This window comes from Notolepis coatsorum (genome assembly GCF_963971535.1).
Source record: "Notolepis coatsorum genome assembly, chromosome: 16".
Classification (NCBI taxonomy): domain Eukaryota; kingdom Metazoa; phylum Chordata; class Actinopteri; order Aulopiformes; family Paralepididae; genus Notolepis; species Notolepis coatsorum.
The window spans coordinates 11,443,923-11,463,170 of record NC_140180.1 but is presented as its reverse complement, the minus strand read 5'-3'; the positions used below and the strand labels follow the sequence as shown (position 1 = coordinate 11,463,170).

The window sequence follows — 19,248 nt, the reverse complement described above, 5'->3', positions numbered from 1 at the left end:
TCATCTCCGCTGTTGGTTTCCGCTGTCGGCGCTGAGCTCGGATTGCGTGGTATTATTCAGAATAATTCAGTTTTTCTTTATCTACTGGGATATTTTGTGATCCGGATATGAAGATGCATAGAAAGAGCTTATCCCAAATAAGATTTGAACAGGACTTAACCGGGATACGAGTGGTACGACGAACTAGAGTGCATCCAGGCCGGGCCTGTGAAGATTTAGCAGTCCACGCTCTCGTAAATGATGAATGGACTGCTTTTATATCCAAAGCGCTTTACAACGTATGCCTCGCATTCACCCGTTCACACACCGACGGCGGAGGCGACCGCGCAAGGTGCCGACCTGCTCATCGGGAGCAGTTAGGAGTGAAGTGTCTCGCTCAAGGGCACTCTGATGCGCTGCCGGGAGCCTTTCGATTACCAGACGACCGCTCGACCACTGTTCCCTCTGTATATAATGTTTTGTATATAATTTGACTATGAAAATTCATGGTTACAAGAGCATGCACTCTCGCACACAGGAGATCCATGAGAAGGTACACACACACACACACACACACACGCACACACACACACACACACTTTGTGTGTGTTTAAGAATTATACAATAGGAGCATTCAAGTGCTATACATCACAAGGTATCATGTGGATGGAGACACATGAACACACAGCATCTCTTTCTCTCACTCACACACACACACGTTCTATGAGTGTGTGTGTGTGTGTGTGTGTGTGTGTGTGTGTGTGTGTGTGTGTGTGTGTGTGTGTGTGTGTGTGTGTGTGTGTGTGTGTGTGTGTGTGTGTGTGTGTGTGTGTGTGTGTGTGTGTGTGTGTGTGTGTGTGTGTGTGTGTGTGTGTGTGTGTGTGTGTGTGTTTAAATGATTATTTAAACTGGTATATCCAACAGATTTATCTTGTAAACATCTCTTTTGTTTATATTCACACAGTTTTCTATTGTTGTTCTATAGTCTAGAAGCTGAATGCATTCCGTACCTCATATAACCTGCTGTTGTTCTATAGTCTAGAAGCTGAATGCATTCCGTACCACATATAACCTGCTGTTGTTCTATAGTCTAGAAGCTGAATGCATTCCGTACCTCATATAACCTGCTGTTGTTCTATAGTCTAGAAGCTGAATGCATTCCGTACCTCATATAACCTGCTTTTGTTCTATAGTCTAGAAGCTGAATGCATTCCGTACCTCATATAACCTGCTGTTGTTCTATAGTCTAGAAGCTGAATGCATTCCGTACCTCATATAACCTGCTGTTGTTCTAGAGGCTGAATGCATTCCCGGTTGTTGTTCTGTAGTCTAGAAGCTGAATGCATTCCCTACCTCATATAACCTGCAAAGTCCAGTGTCACTGTTTTCTTTGCTCTCACTAATGTTTCTATGCCGTCAGTGTTGAGGTTCACTTTCGCTTTTGGCGAAGTTATAATGAGTCTGACCTCCTTTGATTGACAAGGCAGTCAGCGTGTTAGATTTTGAGGAAAATCGTATTGGCCAATCTGTTTCTCTTGTGCGTCCTCGTGCTGGAAGGACACGTGATGCACAAATCTGTATGTGTGTTTTATTTTTATGCTGCTATTCTATGCTACTTATATTGCTTTATTTGATTCTATTGCCATTGCTGAATTTCACTCTCCTGTACTTGTGAAGATGTGATAATAAAGAATCTCTGTGTCTGTGTGTGTCCAGGTGTTGAACGAGGCGGTGGGGGCGTTGATGTACCACACCATAACGCTGATGAGAGAGGACCTGGAGAAGTTCAAAGCTCTGAGGATCATTGTGCGCATCGGCAGCGGATACGACAACATCGACATCAAGTCTGCCGGGGAGCTGGGTGAGAAGAACACACTCATGTTGTTATTCTGATGAGGCACGAACAAGGAGAAATCCACCTGAACACAGAATTCACACTTTGCTGTTTCAGAAATGGTAAATGGTGTATGTGTATTTAACTATTTATATAACAGCCTTTTATCCAAATCGCTTTACAATTTTGTTCCTCACATTCACCCATTCATTCACACACCCACGGTGGAGGCGACCATGCAAGCAAGGTGCCAACCTGCTCATCGGGAGCAATTAGGGGTTAAGTGTCTTGCTCAAGGACACTTTGACACGCTGCCCGGGATGAGCGGGAATCCAACCGGGAAGCTTTCCGACTACCAGGCCGACTGCTCTACCTCCTGAGCCACTGTCGCTATCTTGAACAGTTATCTCCAATCTGCAAAATCGGCCCACGTTACCCCACTTCTCAGAGAGCTGCACTGGCTTCCCATTGTCGCACGAATCCGCTTCAAGGTCCTTTACCTGGCATACCGTGCAGCGAGTGGAACAGCTCCCTCCTACGTACCGGTCAATGGTCTCTAAATACACCCCTACGCTCTGCATCTTTTGCCCGCCTCAGACCCACTCATATCCGAGCTCTTGGGGGGTTATCAAAGCGAAGTAGGCTATTCTTGTTCCTCGCTCCACAATGGTGGAACAAACTCCCCACCACAGTCAGCTGAAACCCGGCCAATTTTCCGCTGTCACTTCTTCAAACTATCTGAGAAGCAAAAAAGAAAACTAACCTCCTTACTGTCTTTTACTATTATGTACTTTACTACTATGCTACTATACTTATACTACTACCTATCAGGCTAATTATGTCTATACCACTATGCACTCAGTGTGTAACACTAAAGATCAACGCTATTAAAGTGAACACATGAGATAGTAATACAAAAAAACATATGTATAACCCTCGCATACATATGAGAACCATGCACACACACACACACACACACACACACACACACACACACACACACACACACACACACATCCGTACACATCCGTACATAAAATATATGCATAATTATATAACCCTCACATACAGACAGGATGACAGCTACACACATATACAGTATATAACCTCACATACATATTACAGGATGAGAACCACACACACACATCTGTACATATATAACCGCACATACATATTACAGGATGAGAACCACACACACTAGGGCTGGGCGATATGGCCAAAAATGATATCGCGATAACGATATCGATAACAATATCGTATCACTCGATATTTGATATTATCGATATTGTTATAAGTATACATTTTTTTATTTTATTTTTTTTAACAACAGATGTATGTTTATTTTGCAGTTATTCTTTGTCGTTGCCACCATCTTTAGTGTTACATCCCCTCACACTCCAGTTCTCAGGCTGCAGCTGGTTTAAAAGCTAAAGTAAACCGGCTTCTCTGCTGGCTGTGGCTCCAGGGGAGTTGAACAGTTCTGGCTCCGCTAGTTTCTTTTCTGTCTTTTGGTGCTTTTTTGGTGGACAAACCACCGCACATGTGCACCGTGACTCGTGACTGGAGACTAGCTCTGCTAGCACACATAGCCTATTGTGTACAGACGGTTTCAAACTGTATTTTACATTAGAAAGCAAACTAAATAAATGGACAAGAGAAAAATGAATCTCAATTTGGTCAGTATTGTCATTTGGACAAGCAAAGCCATTACTTTTAAGTTGCAGGCAAGAAAGACAAGTCTGTCCACTGTCTCTGGATTTAAAACTGCCCTGTTGCAGGTTATTTTTTCGATATCGATTATTAAAATATATCGCGATAATTATCGTTATCGTTATATCGCCCAGCCCTAACACACACACATCAGTACATATATAACCTCACATACAGACAGGATGAGAACACACACACATCTGTACATATATAACCTCACATACAGACAGGATGAGAACCAGACACACATCTGTAGTGCTGTCGATCGATTAAAATATATAATCGCGATTAATCGCATGATTGTCCATAGTTAACTCATGATTAATCGCAAATTAATCACATTTTATTTTATTTTATTTTGTATCTACCTTAAACAGATCTTTTTCAAGTTCCAAGTTTTATTTTTTTATCCACTTTTTCTCCCATTTTCTATTTTTCTCCCATCCCAATTTTCGTATATCTTCCAATTCAACCCTCCCGTCTTTGAACGTTGTTTCATGCCTCCCACAAGCCGGCTGCAATGTGGACTAAGTCATACATAGCACGAGTCCCCTCCGATACTCGAGGTAACAGCAGTCGCATCTTTCCACCTGCGCGGCTCGATCTTTCAGCATCAGGGGTCTGGGCTTTGGAGGGGCCCCGCCCCCGTCGCTTCCTGATTCTACTGCGCAGGCGCACCAACCGACCTGTAGGAGTCGCTGTCCACAACGCCCGATCCCCACCCATCAGTTTCCCTCTCCCTAATACTGCCAATGTGTATTAGTGCGGACGACCAGCTAAACTGAAAGCAATGTGGAGCACTGGGCTCGAACAGGGAGGCGTTCCTGTTCGAGCCCAGTCTCCAGTATTCATGGTGAGCGCCTTGCCCACTGCACCACGTAGCCGCCCTCAAGTTCCAAGTTTTAATACTCTTATCAACATGAGTCAACAAATGCTTGCTTTATGCAGCCATTTAACACAAAAGGATGACCCTCATGCATTGCAAATTTGCATCAAATTCTACTTTTTCTCCCCATTTTTCTATTTTTCTCCCGTCCCCAATTTCGTATTGTCCAATTCTACCCTCCCCTGTCTCGAACGTTGTTAGGCCATGCCTCCCACAAGCCGGCTGCAATGTGGACGAAGCCTTGCATCACGTGTCCCCTCCGGTACTCGAGGAGGCAGCCGTCGCATCTTTTCACCTGCACAGCGCGATCTCTCAGCGGCGAGGGTCTGCGTGGGAGGGACACGCCACCCTTGTCGCTTCCTGATTCTACTGCGCAGGCGCACCAACCGACCTGTAGGAGTCGCTGTCCACAACGTCCGATCCCCACCCACCAGCTTCCCACCCCCTAATACTGCAAATTGTATTAGTATGAACGACCAGCCAAGCCGGTAGCAACGCCGAGAGCTGGGCTTGAACCCAGCATCTCCTGCGTTGGTGGTGAGTGCCTTGCCCACTGCGCCACCTAGCCGCCCTGCACAAAATAACTTAAAAGAAAATTGTTTAATTTAAAACAATGAATAAAGTGTGCATGAAATAATAGGGGAAAGAAAACGTTAGGAACTTGTTACATTCTACAAGGGCTGAGTAATCATACTGCGTAGAATTTGACAGCCTTAGTACATATATAACCTCACATACATATTACAGGATGAGAACCACACACACATCTGTACATGTATAACCTCACATACAGACAGGATGAGAACACACACATCTGTACATGTATAACCTCACATACAGACAGGATGAGAACCACACACACACATATGTACATATATATAACCTCACATACATATTACAGGATGAGAACACACACATCTGTACATATATAACCTCACATGACGGGTCAGCGCTGCTCTTATTATTTGTCAGCAGAGGAAACCGCTGAGTCCACACTTCATTATTTTCACCACATCTCATATCTCCACCAACAGAGACGGCTCTCTCTCTCTCTCTCTCTCTCTCTCTCTCTCTCTCTCTCTCTCTCTCTCTCTCTCTCTCTCTCTCTCTCTCTCTCTCTCTCTCTCTCTCTCTCTCTCTCCCCCCCCCTCTTGACGGTTGAGGCACTTCCTAACCCCCATCTGCTCTGTGGTCTCGACAGGCATCGCTGTGTGCAACATGCCCGCGGCCTCCGTGGAGGAAACGGCTGATTCTACTCTGTGCCACATCCTCACCCTCTACCGCCGCACCACCTGGCTCCACCAGGTCAGTCACTGACTCACCGCAGGGCTGGGAGGTTAGACATAAGAAGGTGTACCGTCATGCATATGCAGGCCATGCAGAGATACAGGTTTTCACTATACCGTCATGGAAGATCATTTTATTGTCGGTGTACACAAGGCAATTTAAATTTGTTATTATACACACAGTCCTCATATCCCCCCTAGTTATTATACATACAGTCATCATATCCCTCCTAGTTATACAAACACACAGTCCTCAATCCTAGAGGCAAATCTTTCCTGTGACAAAATGGCATCCAATGTAATAAAAAAAGTCAACCAACGAACTAGATTCTTGTACCGGATCTCCTCTCTGGTAAACAAGAATACCCTGAATACTCTGGCAGGAGCACTCATTCAAGGGTACTACGACTATGCTTGCACCTCATGGTACCAAAGCACCTCAAAGGCACTAAAAACAAGATTACAAACATCACAAAACAAACTGGTCAGACTACTACTTGACCTTACTCCTAGAACCCACCTCACCCCTGCCCACTTTGACAACCTAGGATGGCTTAGAGTAGACGACAGAGTACAGCAACTTGCAATGGGCCTGGTCTACAATATACACTATACGACTAAGGTACCCATGTACATGTCAAAATACTTCCCAAAGGTCAGTGAATACCACAACCACTACACCAGAGGAAGCTCAACAAATCATGTTAAACCCAGATTCGGCTCAAACAAGGGACTAAACACGTTTCGCAATTGTGCCACATCAATGTGGAACGCCCTACCCAAAGCTGTAAAGGAATGTGAATCCCTACCCACATTCAAAACCGCTCTTAAAGAGCACCTACGGGAGGCTGCAATTCGAAACTGGCCACCGTAAATGTCCAAACCCCCCACCACCTCCTAATAGACAGTCTCCTCCCCACCGCATGTATATTTCTCTCCCACCCACCCACCCCCTCCAAATGTACAATCTCCACCCCACCGTATGTATATTTCCTTCCTACCCACCCACCCCCTCCTAATGTACAGTCCCCTCCCCATCATATGTATATACTCTGTCAGGATCTATGGGTAACAGTACTGTATATTTGAATACCGTTTATGTCACAAATGTATCGGTACTAAATCCCTGTATGTCCCTATGCCATAAATGTCATGTATGTTGTGTATGTCATAAATGTCTATTAATTGAAAATGGGGGACCCTGATGTAAACAAGACAAATGTCTTTCTCTGGTCTGCATCCCCTTAACAATTGTGTGTATTGAGCCATACTGTATTGTACCCATTCTGCAATCTGTTAAATAAAGTTTTCATTCATTCATTCATGCATTCATTCATTCACTCATATCCCTCCTAGTTACACATACACACAGTCCTAATATCCCTTCTAGTTACACATACACACAGTCCTCATATCCCTCCTAGTTACACATACACACAGTCCTCATATCCCCCCTAGTTATTATACACACAGTCCTCATATCCCCCCTAGTTATTATACACACAGTCCTCATATCCCCCCTAGTTATTATACACACAGTCCTCATATCCCCCCTAGTTATTATACACACAGTCCTCATATCCCCCCTAGTTATTATACACACAGTCCTCATATCCCTCCTAGTTATTATACACAGAGTCCTCATATCCCCCCTAGTTATTATACACACAGTCCTAATATCCCCCCTAGTTACACATACACACAGTCCTCATATCCCTCCTAGTTACACATACACACAGTCCTCATATCCCTCCTAGTTATTATACACACAGTCCTCATATCCCTCCTAGTTATTATACACACAGTCCTAATATCCCCCCTAGTTACACATACACACAGTCCTCATATCCCTCCTAGTTACACATACACACAGTCCTCATATCCCCCCTAGTTATTATACACACAGTCCTCATATCCCTCCTAGTTATTATACACAGAGTCCTCATATCCCCCCTAGTTATTATACACACAGTCCTAATATCCCCCCTAGTTACACATACACACAGTCCTCATATCCCTCCTAGTTACACACAGTCCTCATATCCCTCCTAGTTACACATGCACACAGTCCTCATATCCCTCCTAGTTACACATACACACCTTGATTCCTTGCAGCAGTATTAAAAAGTAAAATAAAATAGACAATTTTGAATGAAATAGGACCATGGCAATTGTATTACAAGATAAATACATGACGAAGATGTCATATCACATTGTAATTTGTACTGGAAAACTATATCGTCACATACAGCTACACCCTTCAGTAGAAAGCTATCCATCTGCTAGCTAGCCTAGCTTAGCACAAATGAATTGAAGCCGGATACGAGACCAGCTAGCCTGGCTGTTGGCCCAAAACACCTCTCCCAGATTTTTAAGCTAGGCTAGTGGTCCATATCCACTTCCATTAATTTTTGCTAAGCTAGGTTAGCTTGCGGCCACGCGGCTTTCTACTGAACGCACAGAGAGGAAATTGGCATCTATCTTCTTGTGTGACTCTGGAGAAGACGGTAAGCGTATTTCCCATTTATGTTGGCGTGTTCCTTTTAAGTAAAAGGGATGATCCAGTACAAATAATGCTTTCCTGACTAGGAACTCCAATGTGATAAATGTCCCATGGAAGTAGAGTCAGCAAAGAATGTGTAATGACTCAGTATTCAATACAAACCTGAAGAGATTCCAATAGGAGAAGCAGTGAGTGTATTATACTGAGGACAGACACAAAGTAGAGGGAGAGATAATACAGGTGCAGCTCAATAAATTGGAATATCATGGAAAAGTCTATATATTTAGCTGTATTGATGCAGTCATTTGTGCAAAAGGAGCCCCAACCAAGTACTGAGTGAACATACATGGACATACTTTTCAGAAGGCCGACATTTCTATATACAAAAGAAAAATACATCTATTTTTAATTTTGTATTGGTGATACAGACTTTTGGGCTTTCCTGAGCTGTAAGACATAAGGCATAAAAGAAAATATTGTTTGGTTCCTGTTGGTTGTCAGTTAAGGCCATGGGTAGGTAGGGAATTTATTTTATTTTTTATTTTTTCCCACAGCGACTATGGATAGGGAATTTCTTTATTTAATTAAAATGTTCACGACAACATGGATGCATGTACTCTGCCAGTATGTTTAATATCCATAATACTAAAGGTTTGACTAAGATTTTTATGAAACTTTATTGAAATTTATTTTATTTTCTTTTTAATTTTTAATAAAAAAAAAATTAAACTCATAAAATAAATTGGGTCACACCTAAATCGACAGGGTCGGTCGGCAACCGGAACCAAACAATTTTTTCTTTTAGGCCTAATCATCAAAATTAAAACAAATAAAGGCTTGAAATATTTCACTTCGTGTGTAATGAATCTATACTCTACGAGAGTTTCGCTTTTTGAATTGAATTACTGAAATAAAATAACTTTTCCACGATATTCTAATTTATCGAGCTGCACCTGTATATGCCACTTGGCGTATATGTTATCCAAAAGCCCTCCACCCTCCTCTCCTCTCCTCCACCCTCCTCACCTCTCCTCACCTCTCCTCCACCCTCATCTCCTCTCCCCTCCACCAGGCTCTCCGGGAGGGCACGCGGGTCCAGAGTGTGGAGCAGATCCGGGAGGTGGCGTCAGGAGCAGCCAGGATCAGAGGAGAAACACTGGGACTCATAGGCCTGGGTGGGTACAGGACGGACACACACACACACACACACATACACACACACACACGTACACACACACACATACTGTACATACACACACACATACTGTACATACACACACATACACACATACATACTGTACATACACACACACACACACACTCACACGGGATGGGCACTTGAGTAATGGATTACTCGAGTACTCACTTCAACTGAACTTGAGTGTTTTTTACGGGTGCTCGATTATATATATTTTTTCATTTGGTTACTTACCACCAAATCTTTTTGCCACTGAAACTGAAATCTCACTCTGAAATCTCACTCTGAAATCTCACTCTGAAATCTCACTCTGAAATCTCACTCTGAAATCTCACTCTGAAATCCCGCGCGGCGTGAGTTGTTGCAGGAAGACAACAACTGTTCACTGTGGAGCGTGGAGAGCTAACGTCCTCCTAGAGACCTGTTCACTGTTCACTGTGGAGCGTGGAGAGCTAACGTCCTCCTAGAGACCTGTTCACTGTTCACTGTGGAGCGTGGAGAGCTAACGTCCTCCTAGAGACCTGTTCACTGTGGAGCGTGGAGAGCTAACGTCCTCCTATAGACCTGTTCACTGTGGAGCGTGGAGAGCTAACGTCCTCCTAGAGACCTGTTCACTGTTCACTGTGGAGCGTGGAGAGCTAACGTCCTCCTAGAGACCTGTTCACTGTGGAGCGTGGAGAGCTAACGTCCTCCTAGAGACCTGTTCGCTGTGGAGCGTGGAGAGCTAACGTCCTCCTAGAGACCTGTTCACTGTGGAGCGTGGAGAGCTAACGTCCTCCTATAGACCTGTTCACTGTGGAGCGTGGAGAGCTAACGTCCTCCTAGAGACCTGTTCACTGTGGAGCGTGGAGAGCTAACGTCCTCCTAGAGACCTGTTCACTGTGGAGCGTGGAGAGCTAACGTCCTCCTAGAGACCTGTTCACTGTGGAGCGTGGAGAGCTAACGTCCTCCTAGAGACCTGTTCACTGTGGAGCGTGGAGAGCTAACGTCCTCCTAGAGACCTGTTCACTGTGGAGCGTGGAGAGCTAACGTCCTCCTAGAGACCTGTTCACTGTGGAGCGTGGAGAGCTAACGTCCTCCTAGAGACCTGTTCACTGTGGAGCGCGGAGAGCTAACGTCCTCCTAGAGACCTGTTCACTGTGGAGCGTGGAGAGCTAACGTCCTCCTAGAGACCTGTTCGCTGTGGAGCGTGGAGAGCTAACGTCCTCCTAGAGACCTGTTCACTGTGGAGCGTGGAGAGCTAACGTCCTCCTAGAGACCTGTTCACTGTGGAGCGTGGAGAGCTAACGTCCTCCTAGAGACCTGTTCACTGTGGAGCGTGGAGAGCTAACGTCCTCCTAGAGACCTGTTCACTGTGGAGCGTGGAGAGCTAACGTCCTCCTAGAGACCTGTTCACTGTGGAGCGTGGAGAGCTAACGTCCTCCTAGAGACCTGTTCACTGTATACTGTGGAGCGTGGAGAGCTAACGTCCTCCTAGAGACCTGTTCACTGTGGAGCGTGGAGAGCTAACGTCCTCCTAGAGACCTGTTCGCTGTGGAGCGTGGAGAGCTAACGTCCTCCTAGAGACCTGTTCACTGTGGAGCGTGGAGAGCTAACGTCCTCCTAGAGACCTGTTCACTGTGGAGCGTGGAGAGCTAACGTCCTCCTAGAGACCTGTTCGCTGTGGAGCGTGGAGAGCTAACGTCCTCCTAGAGACCTGTTCGCTGTATACTGTGGAGCGTGGAGAGCTAACGTCCTCCTAGAGACCTGTTCGCTGTATACTGTGGAGCGTGGAGAGCTAACGTCCTCCTAGAGACCTGTTCACTGTGGAGCGTGGAGAGCTAACGTCCTCCTAGAGACCTGTTCGCTGTATACTGTGGAGCGTGGAGAGCTAACGTCCTCCTAGAGACCTGTTCGCTGTATACTGTGGAGCGTGGAGAGCTAACGTCCTCCTAGAGACCTGTTCACTGTGGAGCGTGGAGAGCTAACGTCCTCCTAGAGACCTGTTCACTGTGGAGCGTGGAGAGCTAACGTCCTCCTAGAGACCTGTTCGCTGTGGAGCGTGGAGAGCTAACGTCCTCCTAGAGACCTGTTCACTGTGGAGCGTGGAGAGCTAACGTCCTCCTAGAGACCTGTTCACTGTATACTGTGGAGCGTGGAGAGCTAACGTCCTCCTAGAGACCTGTTCGCTGTGGAGCGTGGAGAGCTAACGTCCTCCTAGAGACCTGTTCACTGTATACGTCAGACTCAGTGCATCAAGGGGGCAAAAGGAACGTTATCCTGGTCAGAACAACGGGGCAGACTACAATATATTTGCATTTGTTAGCCGTGCTAGCGATCTAAACAATCAATCCATGCCAAAGCTAGATTATGTAAAAGGTGAAAGACTCACACTCACAGCCACGCTGATTTGGCAAAATGACATCCTCCAGCCGTTTTCGTTTGAAACTACTTTTAGTCCGGGGAGTGTCATGGTTTCTCCATAGAGCCCTGTCATACTTTTTTTAGCGCAGCAACTCGCGCAGGTAGGGGGGAAACTTTGTCACGTGACTCAGTTGGTATAGGGAGGTGTAGTCTGACGTCACTGGTTGTTCCACCCGTATAGGGATTCATCATTGGGGAAATGGATGATCGGCTATTGTAACAATTCTGCCGCATGAACATTGGCAAGGTTTCCATTTTTGCACAAAATGAGTTCCCTTCTACCACTAACATTATTGTTTAAGCATTTTTGGTTGAAATAAAGGTAGTTATATAAGGTTTTTAATTTGTCGTAAAAAAAGAACTACATTTACCAGTAGGCAGCCTGTTGTTCCAGGGCTGTACGCTAAGCTTTCTCACTAGGGGCACCGGTGTTATTATTTTTTAAATAACAAAACCCCAATTTTTTTTTAATGAAAGTACTGTATATTTGTATGTCTTTAAATGTCTTGATGAATTGAAAATGGAGGACCCTTATGTAAACAAGCCGAAAGTCTTTTTCTGGTCTTCATCCTCCAGTCTTAGCAGTTGTTGTATTGAGCTGTACTGTATTGTACCCATTCTGCAATCTGTTAATAACGTTTTCAATCAATCAGACAAATGTATAGAAAAACCTTTATTATAACATTCTTTCATATAACAAAAAATTATAATATTGTTTAAGAAAATGTTTTAGCCCTATGCGTGAATATTATTTTAGGCATGGCAACAAATACAATAATAATACAATTAATAAATAAAATATTAAATAAATAAATAGGCTACACGTCTCTCTTTTTGTGTTACAAATTGGGCTCACCGATATGAACATAGGCCTCTTTACTTACTTAAAAAAAGGAAACATCAAGAAATATGTTTATGGTATTCCACCATGCCATGTGTGTTTTATTTTATAATGCTCATGATTATTGCTGCAGTCTGAGTCATACAATACTCACTGGCTTTCATAACAGACTAACTTGTCTTGCTCAAGACTTGTTTATGAGTTTTAACAGACAGCACTGTATCTCGCTCAACCAAAGCCCCATGTTCTCCAGTGTTATCCCATAATATCTGAGTTTGCAATTCATGTCAGCATTGTCAGGTACCACAACAGACATTTTTTGATTGACAGTAGATTCTGCAAATTACGTCATACCGCTTGCACCCACCTCTGCTGTTCTTACCACCAATCGCCAAACGCGTATTCGTTCTTTTTACTTCCGGAAAGTCCGCCATTAGGCTACATGATGAATCGAAACAAAACTTCCAAGAGCTTGGCGCTAATAACGTTAGCTCCCCGCCGCCCACGAGTACCAGCACTCCGCAGGAGCAGGACCAAACTAGGCATGATGATTTTACTGCAAAGAAATAATATATATATATTATGTTATAATAAAAGCTTTTCTATACATTTGTCTGATTGATTGAAAACTTTATTAACTGATTGCAGAATGGGTACAATTCAGTACGGGCTCTCTGAGCAAAGGAACTGAGAGATATGAAGAGACTAATGCTTGCTATGGTCGGGTAAATATGCTGATGTTACTAGAGCTGGCCATGTTGCTGTCGCTAACGACGTTAGCCATACCTGTAACGGTGGCTACTGCCACTGCTGGCTCACTGTTCTCTGTCACATTTTCATTCGACGGCTACTGGTTACTGGTGGTTTTCTTAATGTTTAGCCTAGTAGCTAATCAGACTGGCATCTACAAGCTGCGTGCACAGTCACAGCGAGTGCTCAGTCGGTTGTTCATACCTGAGTGTGCAGCTCGCGTGAGTGACGTCATCGCGTCGTCATCACACGCTTTGGATTAATTTAGGAGTGAAATGCGAATGCAAGGGTTGAAATCACTACTCGCAAAGGTGCGCCCAAATATTTTTCTCCACTCGCACAGGTTATATATAGGGGCAATTTGCGATAACCTCGTCGCACTGTACAGCCCTGTGTTCACTAGGCAGCCTGTTCAGTGCTGTCGCCTGATCCATGTCACAGCCAGCTGATGCCAAGCTAGCTAGCTAGCTAGCTAACGTTAACGTTACCTCCCTAAACGTGCTAGACGTTAGCAATGTCTACTGTCGTTAACCATTTTAAATCGGGGCATGTAGAGGCGTTTCGGGACAGAGTAAAATGTGCAGGTCCTCTTCTCAGACCTGTGCACTGCATGCATTATGCCGGCTAGCAAGCTAGATAGCAAGCTAGCTAGCTACACGTCACGGCCGGCTGATACCACGATAGCTAACTAACGTTAACGCTACAAGCTCAAACACCTTATAACTACTACTGTCGTGTCCATAAGTTCCCTGGCAGGATACTTTGTCTGTGAGGACAAAAGTAAACAAGAACGATATATATAACGCTGTATAGCATTATTCTCTAAAAAGTATACAAAGAGGAGATAACCATTTTAAATTGGGGCATGTAGAGCCCGCCGTAAAAACAATAACATTATAAACCATACACAATATGTACAACGAAACAATGATTTACATTAGTATTTACAGTGATTTAATATGCAGAAAATACAAATAATGATAACGTGGTTGTTGCTTTTAGAAATGGTGTTTGGCTTCATCTGATAAATGGATATGATCACCAGAGAGATACTAGCCACAGATTCAGGGTCAGTTATTTTCCCATTGTACGAATTGTTAAGCTTATCGAATGTAAGGGAAATCTGATCCTAGGTCTGTGACTACAGGCAGGAGGCTACGCGGTGGTGACGTTAGTCAGCAGCGCCAAATAGCAGTGTAGTTTCCCAGCGAACGAAAACATAAACGTTGTTATTTTGCTACCTTTACGATTTAATTGCGAATATTTTCATGTTGAGCTATAGATTGTGGATGAATACGCACAGAAAGATACACCATGCCAACCAGGGACGTGCACAGGACTTTAGAGGGGCAGGTGCTCAAAGGCTGAAAAGGGCACTATACCTGTGTGTCTTTTAACCGAGCACGCGAACCCGATTTTTAAGGGCCCTTTTCGGGCAGGGGGCCCCCTTTTTATGTTTTTTGGGGGGTTTTGGTGATCAAATATTGAATATTGAACTATAATAATCAGTGCAGGAGCTCACTTATCCTTGAAAGACACTTTTATCACTGACTTAAAAGGCCCATACATCTCCATAAATGTTCAGGGGGGAGGGAATAAGTGCTTACCCTGCAGACCCCAAGAAGTGCTGTATATTCTGTATTGTTTAATATAAATGCCTTTTTTATTCCAATCCCGATTTGTATTTGAGATTCCCAAATCCCATCGGACTTGACTTCTTCGTGTCCCTCAATGAGTGTAATACCAGCATTGAACTGTATGAGCAACAGCGGTTTCTATCATCATCATCATCATCCACGCTATGCATAAAATATATAGGTCCGCGGAGAGGCACGGTGAGGAGGCTGTGCAAACTGCAATGGAATATGGGGCATCTCTCTCTCTTTACCTAATATTTTGATTCTATCCTGACATTTTTCAGTTGGAAGGGCAGTCTATATGCGTAACGGTAAACAACATTTTTTTTTTTTTTTTTTTTTTTAATTGCACTTTTTTTATGAGGCTCAAAAAGGCAGGTGCTCAAGCACCCCTTGGGCTCTATGTGTGCACGTGCCTGATGCCAACGTTAATGCTTTATTTATCTAAAACGAGCCGATTTAGAAATGGTCAATGAGGAAATACAAGTGGAAAAGAGGGTGGAACAGGAAAAAAAACGAAAATGACGTAACCACTACACCTCCCTATTGCCGATTGGCTCGAACGCGGTATGTTTGTATAGACCACTGCACTTCCACGTTACATTGAGCTCATGACAGAGAGAGCGGGGGGAGAAAATGGATTGTGGATGAGAGCCTTGACATTAATTAAGTGGTTGTAGCTACGGCTGTGGGGGCGCTGGAGACATGATCCAATAGACTTTTATATACGCCCGAGTCTCGTGAACACGGAGAGACCAAGTCGATGGGCACTTTCTCGTGACTTTCACATAGACACTTTTCCGCACCTACTTCCGAAACTCCGCAATGCGAAGAAGATTGATAAACCTAGATCTCTGGACAATCCAGAGAGACTCTGTGGGCAATCTGCACATGCGGAGTTCGGGAGTAGGTGTGGAAAAGTGTCTATAGCTCTCCCCCCTCTCCCATGATTTCAGAATACCGGAAGTGTCGCGGTGGTCTATACAGCGGACAGGTCTGTATCCAGCCTCTTTGCTAACGTTACCGCCAAAGGTTTGTCGCTTAGCTTCGCGCTATCTAAAAGATAAAAACAGCGGTGCGTGTGTTTGTGCATTTCCAAAATCGTGCCAAACAAGACGTCGCCCACTTTGCGTAGCGTTATATATTTATACGAACATGCCGCTCCATGAGCCGTCTCTGCAGACAGAGTGGAGGTAATGTAATTATTTCAAATGGTAACTGGCCGTTTTGACTGACAATATGCATTAAACATGAATTGCTGTGCATTGTTAATTGGTAGCGTGTGTGTGTGTGTGTGTGTGTGTGTGTGTGTGTGTGTGTGTGTGTGTGTGTGTGTGTGTGTGTGTGTGTGTGTGTGTGTGTGTGTGTGTGTGTGTGTGTGTGTGTGTGTGTGTGTGTGTGTGTGTGTGTGTGTGTGTGTGTGTGTGTGTGTGTGTGTGTGTGTGTGTGTGTGTGTGTGTGTGTGTGTGTGAGACTACTCAAGTAATTCATGCGAGTACTCGATCTGGAAAGACATTACCCGTGCGCCCATCCCTAACACATACACACTCACAGACGTCAACTCTCTCAGAGAAAGAAATATCTTCTATCTTCTAGCCCCCCCCCCCCCCCCCCCAGGTTTATGGAGATGTTTTCAATTTAGGTAGTAAAGTGCTTCTGCGGCAGACGGCAGACACTTTTCCATCTACAGGCATTTTATCATCGCCCAGCAATTTACCAGCTCTCCATTTTCATTTGGGGACAGTTTAGTCGCTCGCTTGACTCATTTAGTTTCCAGAGGAACTGTTGCCAATACAAAGTAATCGGATTAAGGAGAGAGGGGCTTTCTGCATGATAATAATCAGCAGACGTGTCTGTCTGGACCACAGGGACGGATCCATACACACTACATACATGTACATAAACTCACTACATACATGTACATAAACTCACTACATACATGTACATAAACTCACTACATACACGTACATAAACTCACTATATACATGTACATAAACTCACTACATACATGTACATAAACTCACTATATACATGTACATAAACTCACTACATACATGTACATAAACTCACTACATACATGTACATAAACTCACTACATACATGTACATAAACTCACTACATACATGTACATAAACTCACTACATACATGTACATAAACTCACTATATACATGTACATAAACTCACTACATACATGTACATAAACTCACTACATACATGTACATAAACACATTACATACATGTGTGTACACACAAACACACACACGCACACACAGGAAGACAGACAATTAACTAAAATCTTTGCATGCGTTACGCTCTCCCAGCGAAACTACTAGCTGTCGGCTGGCGACTCCACATATATCAGAGGCGACTCCACATGTATCAGAGGAGACATGTGGTGGTCTACACCCTCCCCAGACTGACAGTAGGGCAGCATGTGGTAGTCTACACCCTCCCCAGACTGACAGTAGGGCAGCATGTGGTAGTCTACACCCTCCCCAGACCGACAGTAGGGCAGCATGTGGTAGTCTACACCCTCCCCAGACTGACAGTAGGGCAGCATGTGGTAGTCTACACCCTCCCAGACCGACAGTAGGGCAGTATGTGGTAGTCTACACCCTCCCCAGACCGACGGTAGGGCAGCATGTGGTAGTCTACACCTCCCCAGACTGACAGTAGGGCAGCATGTGGTAGTCTCCACCCTCCCCAGATGACTGTAGGGCAGCATGTGGTAGTCTACACCCTCCCAGACCGACGGTTGGGCAGCATGTGGTAGTCTACACCCTCCCCAGACCGACGGTAGGGCAGCATGTGGTAGTCTACACCCTCCCCAGACCGACGGTAGGGCAGCATGTGGTAGTCTACACCCTCCCCAGACCGACGGTAGGGCAGCATGTGGTAGTCTACACCCTCCCCAGATGACAGTAGGGCAGCATGTGGTAGTCTCAACCATCAGGGGAGAATTGGCATAATGACTAAATTGGGGGACGGGAGGAAAATATAGAAAGGCTAAACAATTATAAATGCCATGTTTCTATTAGGGCTGGGCGATATGGCCAAAAATGATATCGCGATAACGATATTGATAACAATATCATTTTTTCAATATATTTTTTCCCGATATCGATTATTAAAATATATCGCGATAATTATCGTTATCATTATATCGCCCAGCCCTAGTTTCTATAGTGATTCACAATAGTATTTATGTAGTAATTAGTGCAAAAACAACTATAACTCTGTAGTTTACTGTATGTGTGTGTGTGTGTGTGCGTGTGGCGTGTGCGTGTGTGTGTAGGTCGTGTGGGCCAAGCGGTAGCACTGCGAGCCAAGGCCTTTGGTTTCAATGTGATCTTCTATGATCCCTACCTGGCTGACGGAGTGGAGAGGTCTCTGGGTCTACAGAGAGTCACTACACTACAGGTAACTACACACACACACACACACACACACACACACACACACACACACACTAAATGAGGTCTCTGGGTCTACAGAGAGTCACTACACACACACACCTCATTACAGAGAACTGTTTTAGTTTTGTTCTCCTGTGACTCTGCTCCCTCTCTCCAGTCTGGTTCCTGTATAGAAGCTCTCTCTCTCTCTCTGTTCTCTCTCTCTGCTCCCTCTCTCCAGTCTGGTTCCTGTATAGAAGCTCTCTCTCTCTCTCTCTCTCTCTCTCTCTCTCTCTCTCTCTCTCTCTCTGTTCTCCCGCTCTGCTTCCTCTCTCCAGTCTGGTTCCTGTATAGAAGCTCTCTCTCTCTCTCTCTCTCTCTCTCTCTCTCTCTCTCTCTCTCTCTCTCTCTCTCTCTCTCTCTCTCCAGTCTGGTTCCTGTATAGAAGCTCTCTCTCTCTCTCTCTCTCTCTCTCTCTCTCTCTCTCTCTCTCTGTCTCTCTCTGTCTCTCTCTGTCTCTCTCTCTCTCTCTCTCCCTCTGTCTCTCTCTGTGTCTTTCTATCTCTCTCTCTTTCTCTCTCTGTGTCTTTCTATCTCTCTCTCTTTCTCTCTCTGTCTTTCTATCTATCTACACCCTCCCCAGACCGACAGTAGGCAGCATGTGGTAGTCTACACCCTCCCCAGATGACAGTAGGGCAGCATGTGGTAGTCTACACCCTCCCCAGACTGACAGTAGGACAGCATGTGGTAGTCTACTAGTCTACACCCTCCCCAGACCGACAGTAGGGGCAGCATGTGCCCTACAGAGGGAGAGAGAGGGAGAGA

The 19,248-nt window shown here is 44.7% G+C and overlaps 1 protein-coding gene across 1 annotated transcript in view; it reads left to right on the top strand.

Annotated features, from left to right (window-relative positions):
• LOC311242881 (C-terminal-binding protein 1) overlaps nt 1-19,248 on the top strand; it is a gene marked incomplete at its 3' end in the record, with an annotated part of 63,842 nt that overhangs the window by 44,346 nt on the left and 248 nt on the right. The window contains exons 3-6 of the mRNA XM_084331946.1: nt 1,696-1,840; nt 5,611-5,714; nt 9,271-9,373; nt 18,324-18,448. Of these exons, the coding sequence (XP_084188072.1) occupies nt 1,696-1,840; nt 5,611-5,714; nt 9,271-9,373; nt 18,324-18,448 (477 nt within the window). The remainder of the gene's footprint in view (nt 1-1,695; nt 1,841-5,610; nt 5,715-9,270; nt 9,374-18,323; nt 18,449-19,248) is intronic.